Genomic DNA, 16,852 nt, shown 5'->3' with positions numbered 1-16,852 from the left:
TTCAAAAAGCGCCGCACGACTGCGTAAAGAAACCATCTACCAATTTTTATCAAATGTGTTATACCTGAGGCAGTTGTTTTAGAAAATGTGTGACAAAATTTTTCAATTTGCAAGTGCGTGGATGTTGACAACATTGACATAACTGTTTGTGGAGGGATAGCACACTGAAAAAATTTGATCTCGAAATGATGATTGGTGACGTTTAACATTTCAAGGCAACACGTAATACAACGAGGACACCACAGTGGAGAACTTCAGATTAATTTTCACTATGTGGAGGAAGAAAAGATAACAAGCGGTGTACCTCAACTGAAACATTTACTACACAAAGGAGGCTGTGAAAAGATATGCAAGACTGCTCAATGTTTCACACATTGTTATCATGCTTACTGAAGGACAGAGGCCTCTTTCAGCCAACTTCATCTAATGTCTGCAAAATTGCCTAGTCCCACCAGGCCATGTAACTTGCCAACATCAAAAAGCAACTTCACACCAATGAACACTTGCATGCAAGCTCACACAAAGCTTCAGAAGTCTCTACAGATCTGCACGATGAACTTGGGCAAAACACGAGGGTGCTCAAAACTCGCTTGTGCAAGAACACCTGTGACAATGATCAGCCAAGTGCAAAAGATGTTGCACTGTTTTGCATGTCTGTGGCTTGAGCTTGTGAAGCACAAAACACTGGTAGCCAGGCATGGACAAACAGCCACAGTGCTTCTGCATGCCTTATGCTATTGTGTTGCAGCATGACTATGCTCTGTTTCATACATAGCAGGCATTGCTGCAAAGGCTATAGACTGCCCGCTCACACAAGAAATTGTGCAACGCACATGAATGAAAAATATATGTATTTATCATAAAACAACATGAATCCTCATTTTTATGTACCAAAATATGACACATTTATTAGTATACAGAAGGCGTTGCAGATTTGAACCTATTTAACGTGGAGTGACAAGTTCCTGTGACCACTGTGCACCGTTTGCCACCAAAACATAATATGCTGTATAATGGAGGCACAAAGGTTGAACAAACTATACGTAATTTGACATTAAGGTTAAGTCCACAATTTGTATTATATGAACTAATTCCATAAAGATCATCACAGATCAAAAACGAACTCGCTGAAAAATGTGCAGAGCCAGACTTCTACGACTGCACTACTTGCTTAGGTTCAGCTGTACTGCCTACTAAAGTGAAACAAAATACAGAACTGAGCAAGATCATGCACGCTTTTACCAAAAATATTTCGTGAAACCCAGCTCAATTTGCATTTCTGACATTTAGCACTAATGTTTCATTTAATCAGTGTACAAAGCTGGCACATCATGCTAAGAACATACCAAAGCAAGGCTCTTCTGTATAAATTTAGACTTCTAATGTTGTGGTGGAAACATCGAAGACTTTCTGCTGACGTAGATGCTATACTAGCTCTCCCTGCCATGCATGAGAGCATGGAAAAGTAACTAGCTTCTTTCCCCCTCCAGTGTTTACTGTAAGCCACTTACAAAATATTTTATTGAATGGTGGCACAAAAAGTTGGTGTGCTGAAAATCTTGCACGTGTAGAAATACAAATTCTGTTCATGAATTTCTGCAAAATTTAATGCTCATAAATTATTTACAAAATCTCTATCAAGCAAGAAAAAACTAAATACTCGAGCCACTGTGTCCAATTATGCAAACGCAAGATTTTTAATTCAGAAAATCTATAAAAAGCAACAAACACATTGCATTGTGCAAAGGAAAAGTGGTGTTATGTCCTGGGTGGTAGGCATCATCACATGAAACAGAATAGCAAAATATTTGTTGCTACGTACCGTGCTTTGTTCCCTTTTCAAGTTTTGTGTTGCGCACGACCTTGTATTGGTAGCACACCTCTGTTACCACAGATTCATCTGCCATGGTTGGTGACAGCAGTTATGGTAAGCAGTTTTGTTTTGAAATGGTGCAACGCTTTGCAACATGACATAACATAAAATGCACGATGAAAGACCCTTCACCGTGGGTTGCGTGCTAGCATCAAACTCCCTGACTATACCGCTATGGAAGTTTAGTTGGCAGCTGCACAACGCTCAGTACACTCGGTATTCAAAAATTCACCTGTCAGGATAAAGACGCATGTGTCAGTGCAGTTGCTGCCAATGCACTGTGGATGAAGTGGAGGCTCTTGCCATCGTGCAGAAGTTCCATAATAAGTTGCAAGCACTTACAACTTGCACACAATTAAAAAATAAATAAATAAATAAATTGCAGTTGCTATGAAAAATGACTAACAAATTCATTTACTCAATGACGAAATGTTGAACCGCTTAGCATTTGTCTATTGTTCTGTTGGTCCATTAGATAACTCAATTTTATATTCAGATAATAAGGACACATTTTTGGCACCATGAAAACTGAATTAGATTTTACTGAATTGCAGTAAGCAGAAATTTGCAATTAATTTAAAGCCAATTACTTTGTCATGTGTTAGATAAGTTTTTTTTTTTTTTTTAATGTGTAGCTTTCTGAAAAACCTGTATGGGTTTCCTCTGCAGCATTAGACCGCTTTCAGGTGGATGACATCTGCTCACTCAATGTTCCTGCCCTTTGATTTGTTAATCAGGCCTCGCACTGCTACCTGCTAGCCTTCTGGTTAGCTTATGTTTCTAAAGAAAGAAATTGAAAAGAAGGACCGAACCCATTGCCACTTTCTGGGTACGATTCACTGTTGACCGAGTGGACAATGAATGATGAACGCAGCTGTGAAGCAATAAAATAGATGAGCCAATCGAACCGATTGCAGTCAATCCCGCTGACAGTACATAGTACTAAACTGTTCGGCATGCTCGGTCTCAATTTGTAAACTAAAGTCCCGCCCAAGAAATCACTTGTCCTAGAGCGGAGCCAGTAGCCCAAGACAAGATTCCCCGGTGCCCCACATGGGAGAACCACAGCTACCATTTTTGTGTCCGTCTATTGCACATTGTATCCGACTAACAAAGGGCACACGTAACCACCATTAAAAGTGGTAAACATTCTCGGTAATTGGGTATGACTAAGGCACTTGCAGGTAAACCACCACTGAAGTCAAGGTTATTGCCCTTTCTGATGGAGGAATACAATGTTCTTTGTTGCTAAAGTCATCACTGTTGCTCTCATTAAAATGTGCACGGTGAAAACATCATGCTAAGCAATGGCGAAGAAACAGCTTAACTTGAAGGTGCTTATGCACTTTCACAAAACCCTGCTGGCTGCTTACAGACAAGATTGTAAAATATAAGTGCAGAGTTGTCTGGGTGCCAAAGATGGCAGTAAATATTCACAGGAAACAACACATACAATTTAGTAGACCTCGGCGAGTGCTTCCCAAGAATGGACCAATATATATATATATATATATATATATATATATATATATACATTTTTTTTTCAGAAAGGACAGCCAGTGACCCTAACACTGGCAGCAAATTCAACAAAACGTGGCATTCCCTCTGCGGACCGTAGTTGGGCCAAGTATCACACTACACCCTGCAATGTAGTAAGACAGTCGAAGACAGTACAGCAGGACCTCATTAATTTTGACCCCAAGGAGACTGGAACATTAAACCGAGTTAGAACAGAGGAGAGTTCCTTTGAACTTGACACACAGTACAGCGCGAAATACAGTCAATGACCGACAATTTGGAATCAGTGGGGGCTGTCTAAAAGTCAGAATAAACTGTGCCCGAAATCTCAAATTCACCAGAAAACAAGTCCCACAAGCGGCCAGAAAAGCTGGCCAATGTGTTGCTGCACGAATGCTTGCATGCGACCTTGTCACTATTTTGACCATAGTCATGGCTGTCGCTACAGACAAACGAAAGTACAGTTTACAAATGCAACAAACTTTCATCCCCAGCAACTTAGGCTGACCATGCTCCAATTGCCGCATAACCACAGGTTTCTTTGCAACATTCATTGTCCGGCAGTTTCCTCACTTAATCGCTGGTCTCTTCAATGAAAACATAGAGGGTAAAGTTGGCACAGTTTGAAGCTACTTGATGATTGCGAGTCTGAAATTCAAAACAGCAGTCATAGTCGCCGAAGACCGTTGCAATTTAACACGTGAGGAAACAAACCTGGGCATGCAGAACGTGTGTGACAAAGAGCAAATGCAGTCCTTCACTCAGCTGCTTTTAAATGGACTTGTGCTGCGGTTTGGGCGGAGTCGGCTACAACTGGAAAGACCAGGTGACTAGGCACGGGCAGACCATTACCTTCAGTTTCAAGGGGGCGCCGGCAACGTATAAAAATTATTTCTTTGCTAGACTCAATGGCCAAATAGGCACTCGATTATGCAGGTGAAGCTGAAAAGAGTTAATCAAATTCTCGAGCAGTGTCTGGAATTTCCTCGAAGCTGTCCAAATTATCGGTCTGCAGCTGCACCATATCATTGAAGCACTGTATCGGAAATTACGGATCACTGAGCGAATGTGGCTAATTTGAGCTGGGAATGCAAAGGGAAAGATAATTGTGCTGGTGTGTCCCGTGGACTATGTGCCCATCAGATAACACCACAAGATTTACTGCTGGTCATTCACTGGCGATGCGGAATGCCTTTAACACACAATTCTTTACTGCATCATTAATTTGCTTATACACTGACATGCAGCACTTTACCACTGTTCCGTGGTACAGTTTTTGTACAGTCGAATCTCGATAATTGACGAAGCGGTGGTGTCCTAAGATGTGCTTAAAGAGCACTTCAGTGGCTTAAAAAAGCACGGAAGCACTTGGACATGCTACATACAGAATTCGGAAGCGTTTTAAAAACCTCCAACGTGATCTCACTCCTATAAATGCATCCTTTAAAATAGAGCACTCATCGAAAAAAAGAAAAAAGGTGCCGCCAGCAGTATGAAAAATGTACTTATTGTTGCTGTGATTCACCGATAACCACCTACTTGAAATACTGCCGGAGCGGTTCACTTTAGCTTGTCGTGCCACTCGATGTGTGTTGTGCACCGTTGCAAGCACAGATATACATGTGTGACCTTTGAATGTGCACATGTAACCCTGTCAAATTAGGCTGCGATCAGCGAATTCAGTTTGGAGCTTTCTGCCTACATGCAAACTTTCACCATTCCATCTAGTAAGCACAAAAACAAACTTCGAAAAAGCGTTCGTCGCAGATGCCGGCATGTCATCCGCGGGCCCAATCTTGGCTTCCGGCCACCAATCTAGCCCGGGATCTCGCGCCCTGTAACCGAAGCGGTTGACTAGTGCGAACACATTGGAGGCCATCTTGCCGCGACACTTGCTGCCTGCCACCGCGTCAACTGGTAGTGAATTTTTGCCACAGTTGTACGATACAGCAAGGCCTAACGAACGGTGCTTCATCTGTATCCAGCAGCGAAAGTTGCTGTTTGTTGCCAAGTCGACCAAAATCTTAGTAGCGGCCGTACACCATACTTACGCTGTGAAATCGCCACGCCAAGAAAAGTGGGGGATAGGCGATAAATTGAATAGTGGAAAATTGCGTGTTATGTTCGAAAAATCGAGCGAGGCGCCATACAGCGTCCAAAATTTTGGTGACTGTGTTACGATGGTCATACAGAAGGAGCGCGGGGTCTGGCTCTGCGGCAGTGCGATTCTCACTGCCGCCTGAAAAGCAAGGCTGTCCCGTTGCTAAAGCAACCCACACACGTTGTGGTGGAAGCTATTGAATATGGACGACCTACGGAAGAAACAGCCGTACGATCCAGGCTTAATTGGACAGACTTGACTCTATCCATCGCAGAGCTAATGCAGCCCACTGGTCCACGCCATGCCATTTATGCAGTAAAATGGCGCTTGAGAGCTTAGCTCCGTTTTCGAAAGCACGAGCAACCCTTTTGGCGCCGAGTGGGCACAAATTTCTCATATTTTGCCGAAATGTAGCCGCATGAAGCAGGGTTCGCCTCTCGGCGCACTTTGACGCAATTGGCGCAGCTGTAGCATCACTGCGTTTATTTTATGTAATTACGGAGTGAAAGTTGTGTGTCTGGGCACATTCTAGTGGCCAAAGTTGTCTACTGGGTCCAGAATACCGATGTCTGCTCCGCAAGACATCAACCAATATATACACCATAACCCTGCTCATATCTTAATGCATTTTCCCAGGTAAAACATCGGTAAAGCCCAGTTCCAGCAAAGGGCTTACAAACACTTATGTATTAGAGTCTCCTTTGATAAGTCATTGTTTACGCATTATCTAAAACACGTTGACCACGCTAGACATCCTATTACCGCCTAACGGACAGCTGCGCACTTCCGACCAATGCAACTCAATGGACATTTATGTTGCCAGGAGATGATGATGCGGTGCATGCATTGGCTGTACTTTTGTCTATTCATGGCTATATGGACTGACCATGCAGGCAAGCATATCTGCCTGTAGCAATGCATTAACAAGCTTGGGGCGCATTCTCGGAATATCACTTTCGAAGATCCTATCAGTTTTGTAGCATTGGGCACATTGACGTGTCACTGCGATCCTGGCACTGTGATAAAGCAGCGTGCATGGCATTGTGCCAAAAATACCATCACTGGTAGACACCGATGTGTCTGGCACTAGTCATGCAAAATCTTGCGAAAGAGGAGGTATCCCCGAAAGTGACAATTTAAGTATGACACACCTCTTTCGGCCATTTGTGAATTAAGTCGCTCATGACCTGCCAAATCCGATATTGCAAACCTTTAGGCAGTCCTCCCAAGTTCTCATTACCAGTTGGCGACTGTAAATCCTTTCGAGGTTGAGCCGTGCTAGTGTCTTTGTTAACAGTGTGTCCGCAAAATATGTTTCCTGAGCATTAGGTTTGTTTAAATTTTTTCCTCAGGGTCCCCTGGAAAATGGTGCAGTAGGTACTAGGTACAGCAGGACTAAGTAGAGAAGAGGGGCTCTACCGTAACTAGTGGCCTAAGCTTGTAGACAACTTGGGTCACTGGGAAGAGTGGCGTAAAGAGGCTAGACAGACAGTACAGTGGAACCTCGATTATACATCGCCCCGCATTTTACGACGAATTGGTTTGGTCGGGGCAAAACACGGCCATAGAAATAATGTATTGAAAACATCGATTATATGACGCAACCTTACGCCAACCCCGCTTCGTACGATGCCTCTCTCGGTACTGTCCGAGGGAGAGAGAAAAAAAAAAAAAAAGCGCTAAGCAGACGCAGGCTAGTGCGTGAGCACACTGCAACCGGCTGATAACAGGTGTGCAGTACCGTACTCACCCGAATTTAACGTGACCGCGATTACAACGCGAGAGGCGACTTCCCAGTCATGCGAAATAATAAAAATAAAAGCTCGAATTTAACACAACATGAACAGAAAAAGAAATGGTACCTTGATTCAAGGAATGGCAATGCAGAAACGTGTTCTCTTCACTCATCATCGCCGTCTGAAGAGGAGACGGAGGTTTCCTTGGGCTGTATTCTCAGGCGAGCACTTTCGTTGATAGTTGCACTGTCGCGAAATTTCGCGCGACTCGGCACGGCAAGCACCAAGTGTTTCTGGCGCTGTCCTAAGCACGCTATCAGCGCCAACAGCGCTGTCTCCCATATACTTCGAGAGGTTCGGTGCCGGGACGCGCAGAGTCTCGCAAAACAGAAACTCAGAAGTGATTGCCCGAAAATCAAGTCATCTTCCGTGCTGTCGAGCTTGTTTGAGATTTAAGTACTTCAAAGACCGCACAAACATTTCATTCGGGGTCAGTACCAGGCCACTTCAGGTTCCACAGAGCCTTTCCGACTGGCCTCGCACTTAAAGAGGGCCTGCCGCTGGTCCCGCCATCCGCAATTTGGCAACGTCGAGACACCGAGCCGCAGCAGACTTTCCCAGCTCCTCGGCGATCAAAATTGCTCGTCTCTCGAAGCGGCCGTCATACCAAATGCGCTGCATCGCCATAACGTCGCGAATGAACGGAGTCGAATCGCAAAAGGCCGTAGGGTATTGCGGCATCGTAACCAGGCACAAGCACAGTGAAAACAGCGTCGATTCCCAAACAAAAACAAGTTCAGACTTCGGTCGACTTGTAAATTAATGGGATCTAGTCGTAAAGTTACAGGTTGCCAACGTAGCGCTAGAAATCGCGGGATTTAGAGCATTTGTTTTAAAATGGTCAATTTTGCTGTTATTCGACTGTAACGCGAGGGTTGATTTCAAGCTACGAAAATCATGAAAAATATGCACGTTACATGAATAAATACAGTAATTTCTTTATAATTTAATTTACCTTCCTTGGAGCAGTGCAGGTTCGTGCCGCGGGCGTATTCAGGCGGTCTGTACCTGTTTTTTGGGCAAGACTGAGCATCACTGCTTATATTCTTAATTTTTCAATTATACGACGGCATTGCGTGGTCCCCTGAAAGTCGTATAATCGGGGTTCCACTGAATATAGACACAAAGTTCCTGAAGTAGACTAAGAATGCTAATTGCATTAAACTGCGGCATTGTGAATAAACCATTTTCTCATTTACTGCGGCACATTTATCTCAACAACTCCAGTACACACCCCCTTCAGTCCTGGATGCTCTACTGTTTTTGTTTTGCAAGGGCCTCTGATAAATCCAAGTCATCAGCTCAGGTGAAGGTAAAAGGTGCACCAGACCTTGGAGGGTGTCCTGTTCCATACAGTGATGTGGTGACCCGAGTTGAGGAGGTTCTTGACCATGCCCTGGCCCATGTTGCCCAATCCCAGAAACCCAAACTTGAGGGGCGATGGGCTGACATGTTTCGACCGCAAGACATCCGATATCCTCTCCACATCCAGGGGTGGTGTCACCTGTCATCCATGTGTAAAGTCAACATGTTACTGGAGTTGTAAGCTTGCTACATGAAAGAAGTCACGCATACCTTGCACCAGCACTTTAAACACTGTCCAAACGCCAAAAACTGCATTTACGCACAATGCACAGGTGACTGGTCAAGAGAGATATAAAAGCAAGACTGCATCTGCCTTGGCTGTAATGAAATCGATCATATTGAACTAATCGATATAACAATGTACTAATTGGAATTCACCTTGAAATCACTATATAAACAGATGAATTTCAAATGTAATTTTAATGAGAAATTTTACAGAAATGGACATACTAAACTATATTTAGTTTAGAATGAAGATTTATTGATCATCGAACACTGTTCAGGCTCAAATCTGGCTGCACAAGATGCTGCAAGTAACTGGTCTGATGCGGCAGTTTAAAAGTCCCGAGAGGTTTCAGCTACCTGGCAACACACCAAAGCGGCCATACTGCTGTCAGAGCAGTCAGAGCTACACGGTTTGCATTCTATGCAAACAAAATGCTGTACTCAGGCAGTGCATTGTGTACTCTGCCAGAATAAAATACGAACAGTGACGTATGCGCTTTATGATACATGTGCAGTGTAATTGCAGCCACAATAAGCTGCTGTACATGCGGAGTAAGAAGTTCGCAACTTCCTACCCTGCTTATGCTTTCGTGAATGACTTGGTTTATCAGCGCTTTTTGAATGTGCTGTCACAGCACTGCAAGCCTCTGGTTTTACATAACCTTTGTTGCTGGATGCCAGTGTAACAAAACTTTTGTTTAGAAGTGCTCACCCGGGTTCGAGCACTGTAAGAAATTGGTGGATTGCAGTGCTCTGCTGTCACATCCATGGAATTGTAAGCTGAGCAATCAGATTATGCCGTAGGTATAGATATTTCTTTCGTGTTACACTGATGCTGGCTTTTTTATATTCCGTATTTACTTGTGTAAGGCCCGCACCCCCACTTCACACACGCGATGACACAGCGTCTGATGGTATTCTGCTGCCAACGCCACAAACGCAATTTTGGTTTCGTATCCAATTGTAATGCAAAGGCAATTTTTGGACCCACTTCCTCCAACAAAGTTGTGTGTTAGATTTTGGTAAATAGGACAAACCTTATTTAATGGAGCACAGCAATGAGCAAGTCTAAACAAATTTCCTGCTGTAAAGAAAAAAAAAAAAAAAAGCCATTGCAATTTGTTTTTCGTTGGACGGCCCGATTAATTCGGACATTTTTGCAGCATTGTCCTTGTCCGAAAAATTGGCCGCTAGTGGTTGTATTATTTTGCATAGCAGTTTGAGATTTCAGTGAGTAGCTATGAGCCTGCCTCATGTGTCTGTGCTATCTGTTTTCTTGCTTTGATTCCTCTACATAATTTTGTTACAGATACCTACTAGACTCAAGCTAGGGATCCAAATGCGTTGCTCATTTATTTTACTCTGTACTGTATGCAAGAAATAAGCTTCAAGTCACACTCAGTAAAAACAAAAAATAAAGTGCAGGTTTTACATGAGTAAATACAATAACTATGCCCACACCCACCAACGGCGATGTTGACACGAGGGCAGACATTTGTAACAAACAATGGTTATAATGAAGTTATTTTTGGGTTGCCCTTTCAACTTCATTCTTATATCAAGGTTTACTAGCATTTCTCTTGACCGGTCATCTGTGCTGTCACCATGATGCAGACCGAACATGTGCTTGTGTGCAAGCACATTTACATGCAACGCAGAATGCCCCCCCCCCCCAAAAAAAATAAATAAATAAAATACTCAAATATAACGGTCATGAGATGCCATGGCCATTGCTCTTTACGTGCAACACTTGCCTAGCACTCTACTCGTCAAACCAGAGGCCAAAAGCTGCACTTACGGGCCTTGTGACATAAGACTGCCTGAGAAGGTTGGAGCTGGACTTGGATGATGAAGTGGCATTTGACACACTGTTGAGGCCAGCTGCATTGTTATTTGGTGTTGCAGCTGCCACCGAAGAAGTCTTTTCAGCCGCAGCTGCCTTGTTTCTTTTCGTGGGTGCCGAGCTTGTACTGCTGCTCTCAGAAGAGGTTCGCTTGGATGCCCGATGTGACTGGTCCTGCGACTGTAAAAGCATGGTGTGTCACGCAACTGAATGTCAAAGGGGCTATCAACGTCCACAAGTTCAGCAGTATGGCTAAAAAGAAAATACAGTGCTATGCAAGTACAGCAGCCTAGCACTTTTTAAGTCCTACTTCCGCACTTTGGCATATGTTACATGCTTCAGGGGGCATGCAAGCAAAGCAAAACTTCCGATGCTGGACAGCTGTTCCACAGACAAAATCTATGTATACGGTGTTAAGGCCAGACCACATTCCCGGCGTTTTCTGGCGTTTCGTCAACCGGCGTCGCTCAGCGTCGACGCTGAGGGAGGCACCAAGCCGAAACATCGTGCTCAAGACACAACAGAGATCTTGCCGCCGGCGCCGGAAGCGGCTCGATGAGCGCCGACCAATCAGCGCGTGGCCGCGCCCGCTGTGCTGGAAACTTTTGCAAGTGACTTTCGCAGCAACCAGTTCGCGTGCGTGCCACCATAGGGCGCCAGTGTCTCATCGGCGCCGTCTGAGAAAGCAACCGCTTAATCCTAAATTCTGGAAAAGTCTGCCTATTGAACTGCCCATATCAGCTGCTGCCGATTGGCTGGTGCTAAATCAGCAAGGAGGAGACTAACTGGGGGTGCCAGTCTTCTCTTCACTGGTACAGCTCCAGCCATTCAGCGGCAGCCAAAATGGACAGTCGACTAGGTGGACTCTTACAGGATGCTCACCGGCCGATCAGAATGGAAAGGCCTTCACCCTTCCACAGCCCACACCAAAGAAACATCTTTTAAAACAAGTCATCAACACCTCTGTTTGACTATGTCTTTTTGATCTGTTTAATTGCCCTCACCCTTTCAACAATGCTTCCAGGGCCTTGAAAGAACTGTAATAAATCAATAAGTAAATAAATAAATAAATAAAAAATAAGAGCCAAATGCATGTGTGCTATTTTCTTGTGCTTGTAAAGGGGCTACTACCACTGTTCAATAAAACCACTCCTCCAGCTTAAGGTAAGTGGGTCTGACATTTGCAATAGCTTGGAAAAGAGGCCTCTTGACTTAGAAAATTTAATGGAGGAATCTTCAAACAAGATACGTCTTACCTAAATGAGGATGACTGGTCACTTTAGCATAGCACCATACAATGGGCAGTGCAGTTGACGACTTCACACTGACAGCACCCCCAAGATGGCACAAACTCAGACTTCAGCGTGGCCCCCAACTTTGGAGAAAAAAATCTAAATTAAGCAGCTCTTCACCTCTCTTTTTCTCCGCTTTGGCTCTTTGTCAGTTGTCGCTGGTTCCTTTGGCGTCTTGGGCGTCTTGACTGGTGTCACAGCAGGGGTTGCTGGTGCCTCTTCAACCTCGTCTTCAGAGGCAGTCACTCTTGCAGGTGGTGGGCCCTTCATGAAACGAGAAAAGGGAAAGCAGTGGTCAGTATCCTAACTTTCTGCCATGAGATACAGGAGAGATCAGAACAATAATTAATAACCTCTGACAAAATGCTTCTAAAAGAGTCTACATTGTTGCCTATTGCTAACAGCAATGAAACAAGTGGTATGCGTGCCCAATTTGATTTACTCACAATCATTTATTACCAATAAAGCTGAACCTTAATATAACAACCACAGATATAACGAAGTAAGCATACATTTTGGTTAGTTTTGGCTTTATTTCACTGAATTATTCTCCTGCTATAATGAAACCAAAGTGCTATAATGCTCCGAAAATGTTCATGCTATAATGAAACCGACTAGTTAGCAAGTGCGACTTGAAATGCACGAAGGAAAGGGTAACTTTATTTCCTCCATGCTGAAATGGCCCATTCTGTATCGCAGCTTGGCTGGGTAGATCACACGCTTGTGTGTTAGTGACGGTCCAAAGTGTGTATGTGCAATTTACTGTTGTTTCCATGCCAAGTATCAGAACGAAAAGCAGCTAACAAGCTGTAAAAATTCAGAGGAAACTTTTTATTGCCCTGTTGAAGAAATCACACTTGAGTTTCCTTCACATAGACGTGATTACAAATTGTAATTTTTTTCCACTAATATCACCATATATGCTTATAGCGGGATATTAAATGTAACAAACGTATTTTCATGTCCAATGCGACATTAGTATAAAGTGGTTTGACTGTATTATTATTGCAATAATCTATAACTTAAAACTAAGTGCATTTAATGCACATCCATTTAGGGCGAAGGAATATATATATTTTTTCTCCTTTGCCCTGAATGGATGTGAACTAAATGCAACAGCAGATATATAAGTAAAGCTCCGTTAACACGAAGTTGTAAAAACCACAAAAACTTTCTAGATAAGTGAATGCACGAAAACATAACCCCTAGCTGTGCATAGACCGCACAGAGCCTTTCGAAACAGGCGCCAGTAGCCACTAAATTTCTTGCAACAGCTCAATTTACCTTGAGCGGTATTTTCAGTAGACCCCTTTTGGAAGATATTGTGCGACTTGGCACCTGACACGTCGGGTGTCTACAGGCAACAGGAATCCTCGCACAGAGCCATGCTGTTGCACGTGAGAGAGCGTCTACTTGGCTTCTGGGTTGTTTTGCAGCCAAGCTGATAGCGCGTCGCTTGCGTCTCAGCAAGACACACTTATCAAATGCGAAATCTACGCATTGTCCCTGCAGTGTCTCAGTGCGTGAGATCTGATCAGAGCGTAACTATGCGGCACTCAACTAAAATGGTCTATTATATCAGCAAGATTGCAGCCGGCAGGGAACAGCTGATGATGAGAGTGATGTAGAATCAAGCAGAAGTTACAACAAATGCGTGGTTATGACACTTTTTGACAATATTGTGGCAATGCACAAAGTATGAAAGCCTTTGGGTTACGACTTTTTCTAGTCATTTTCGCAGTAAAGATATTCGGAGTGAGGCGCAAAAGCATTTCGAGATAAGAGGTGAGAAATACATAAAGTTGACATGTCAGGCAAAAATTGTTTCTTTTTCGAGATATCAGAGATCTAGTTAACGAGGGTTTACTGTATATTCTTTTGCATTGAATGGACGTGAACTAAATGCAACCTCAGATTAAATTCAGATCAGAGAGCAGAAATTCTGGTAGTGGTCTACAATAATAAGGGCTACAACTAGAGGGACCATTTAAATGGTATGCCAGCACTAACTGCAACTCAGCTAAGACACGAATGCCTGCATACTAGGCCTTTTACAGTGAAGTTGTATACCTCTCGTTGGTCAGAAAATTTCGTGGCGTAAACACCAGGTTAACAATTGAAGGCAAACGGCATACCTTTCTTAGCAATCAGGCATACAGCGCATTATATATATATATATATATATATATATATATATAAATTAGGCACACTAGAATAACAGCGTGAATGTTCGCAGGGCGGGATGGCGGCCAATTTTTTTCAGGAGACAACTAACAATGCGTCATCCTTTTGTCATCTGAAACATAATATGCAAAAGAAAGTCTCGCTTGAATAATAATTTGCTATTCCCTTTATGTTTGGCCTATAAAGCACACAGCAACTGCTAAGTAGTTTGGAAAAGTGCACTGCATTGAATTTCCACACTGACATTAAGAATATGCAATAAACCCTTCTTTAATTAAATCACTGGAAAAGTAAATGGCGTTCTTTATAAGTAGCACTGAGCCAAACGCAGAGAGGCAACATGGGAACTCCAACAAACTGGATGCGCGTAAAACGTACATAAAACAAAGCTGCACTCGAATGGGCCAACATGGCGACTAAGATACTTATGACACCTGTCAGTAGCTGCTTTATCTTTCAGTTATGACCGCGAGATGCTGTCACATTCCCAAATACCTGCTGTCACATGGAATAGTGGCCTTTGCCGTGGTCTTTGCCTTTTCCAGGTTGACAAGAAATGCAAGTGTTGTGTATGCTGAGCTGTCTCACTATCATTTCCGGCTCTAACAAGGCAGGCTTCATACTAAGTAGTCTGGCACTTCTGGTTTAAACAGGTATAAAATAGAAGCATCAAACGCTAGCGAAATCGACTAAGGACAATTTATAAGCAAAAGAGTTCTGCAGGAACACACATGGTCGATGTATATTCATGAAATGCAACGTTGACATCTACTTGAATCAACAAGCGACCATTCATTTGCACTGATACTGTCAAATACACCAGTTGGTATAGATGGCATAGTGCCTGCCCTGGAAAGATAATGCAGAGTTTGATTGCTGGAGTGGGATGAATTTTTTCAACTAGACATCTTGCTTTTTGATGAATCAGTACCATTTCTGCTACTTTCAAGTATATGCCAACTTTCCCTTTCATAAATACACTTCGTACACTTCTTTAACCTTGCTAGTAGCTTTGAAAATTCTTTACACACCAGGCTACAAAAGCACAAATAACGGGCATAACAGCTACTGCACAAGTATGTGCCAAAACATTGATGCAGCAATTTAAGTGCCGTCAGTTACTTGCAAATAAACAACTGTTAGGTATTATGCCATGCTGTAGCGAGCTCACGAAGTCAAGCAGGAAAAAAGGAATGTACAGCTGGAAGCGAAACAGTTCCGCTCGCTCTCTGCAAGTATTCACACATTAACATAAGCCACTATTCCTTTCTTTGTCAACACAAAGTTACTCATGCGAATTCTGGAAGCCGCCAATACAGCAATTCCCCCCCCCCCCCCCCCGACCTTTAAAAGCAATCTTGCATTTCATAACAAGAATGAAAACCCATGATGCATGAAATATTTCTCTGTGTACAATATAGCCCTCCTGAGAAAGGGACATGACCAGTGATGGAAGCAATAGTGTGCTCTTGAAGCAGCTTTGAAACAAAAATTCACAATTTGGAGCAGGTGGCATACTTACTGGTTTTATTGAATTTAAGAAGTGAACACAGTAAATCAAACGAGGTTGATGTGTTTAGGACAGAAACTTTGTTGAATATGCTAACTGCATTAGCGATGTAACTTTGCTATACATCATAAGCCACGTTTACATGAACGCGACAGTAGCGCATCGCATTTCCAAGCGCATTTGGGAAAGGCGATGTGACGCCGTTTACATGTAGCGCATTAAATCTACCAAGAAGGTAGCGCCACGTGTGTAAGTCGACTCCCGCCCGTAAATCTACCATCGCCTCGCACATTAATGCGATGTGCCTTTCTAGCGCATTACCACTGTTTACATGAAGATGCGCTAGAAATGTGATGCGCCACTGTCGCATTCATGTAAACGCGGCTATAGAGCCATTCATGTGAATCTCGGTAGAATTCCACGATAAGTAATATAGGGGCATGATCTACGACAGCCCTTGATGCAACACCCTGAGGCAAAAGCTAGGCTGGTTTTCTGAATGCTCTAGTAGAATCATCCCTGGCAACATGTAAGGGTGAGAAATGAAACAATCGGCTCGCGAATTAATAAACTTTATCAATGTGACTGCATTTGCAAAAGCAGTTCAGAGCCCATGCATACGCATACATCTTCAAACATGAATTTCAAATAAAGTGCTTGCATATGCATAGAAAATTCATCTTCCATGCCACTTAATGTGTCACAAGGAAGCTGCCATCAAAATCTGAACACATATGCAGGTGCCCTGTCTTCTAGCATTTAAAGCCATCTGTAACAGGAAAGTAACTTTTATCCGATTGATAGCCATTAATGCATATGCTTGATGAAAATGCTAACACAATACTGCAGTTATATGCAACATATTACTGCTGTGGTTTCATCCTGAACACATACGCCTTCATCAATACTTGTGATGCAGGAAGCCAGACATGCTAGTTACAACAGCAGCATAACATTGTCTTTCACTAGACAGAGAGGCCAAGTAGCTCCAGGATCTTTTTTAAAGCATCCGGAAGCAGGTGCAAACGATTTCTCTTATCCATAAAACCAAGCAAGCAAAGTGCACACTCATGTTTTCTAACTGGGAGCGTAGCAGGCAGCCGAGTCATGTGGCACTATTAACAAGTATGCTTAGATTATGCAAT

At 43.2% G+C, this 16,852-nt stretch overlaps 1 protein-coding gene across 2 annotated transcripts in view; it reads right to left on the bottom strand.

Annotated features, from left to right (window-relative positions):
- Positions 1–16,852, bottom strand: part of LOC119449617 (putative oxidoreductase GLYR1 homolog) — a 103,097-nt gene that overhangs the window by 75,642 nt on the left and 10,603 nt on the right. For both annotated transcript variants that reach the window (XM_037712829.2, XM_037712830.2), the window contains 3 exons: positions 12,134–12,277; positions 10,677–10,901; positions 8,619–8,792 (listed from right to left, as the gene is read on the bottom strand). In XM_037712829.2, the coding sequence (XP_037568757.1) occupies positions 8,619–8,792; positions 10,677–10,901; positions 12,134–12,277 (543 nt within the window). The remainder of the gene's footprint in view (positions 1–8,618; positions 8,793–10,676; positions 10,902–12,133; positions 12,278–16,852) is intronic.

This window comes from Dermacentor silvarum, chromosome 4 (genome assembly GCF_013339745.2).
Source record: "Dermacentor silvarum isolate Dsil-2018 chromosome 4, BIME_Dsil_1.4, whole genome shotgun sequence".
Classification (NCBI taxonomy): Eukaryota; Metazoa; Arthropoda; class Arachnida; order Ixodida; family Ixodidae; genus Dermacentor; species Dermacentor silvarum.
The sequence above is the reverse complement of the archived record's forward strand: the minus strand, read 5'-3'. Positions and strand labels throughout refer to the sequence as shown.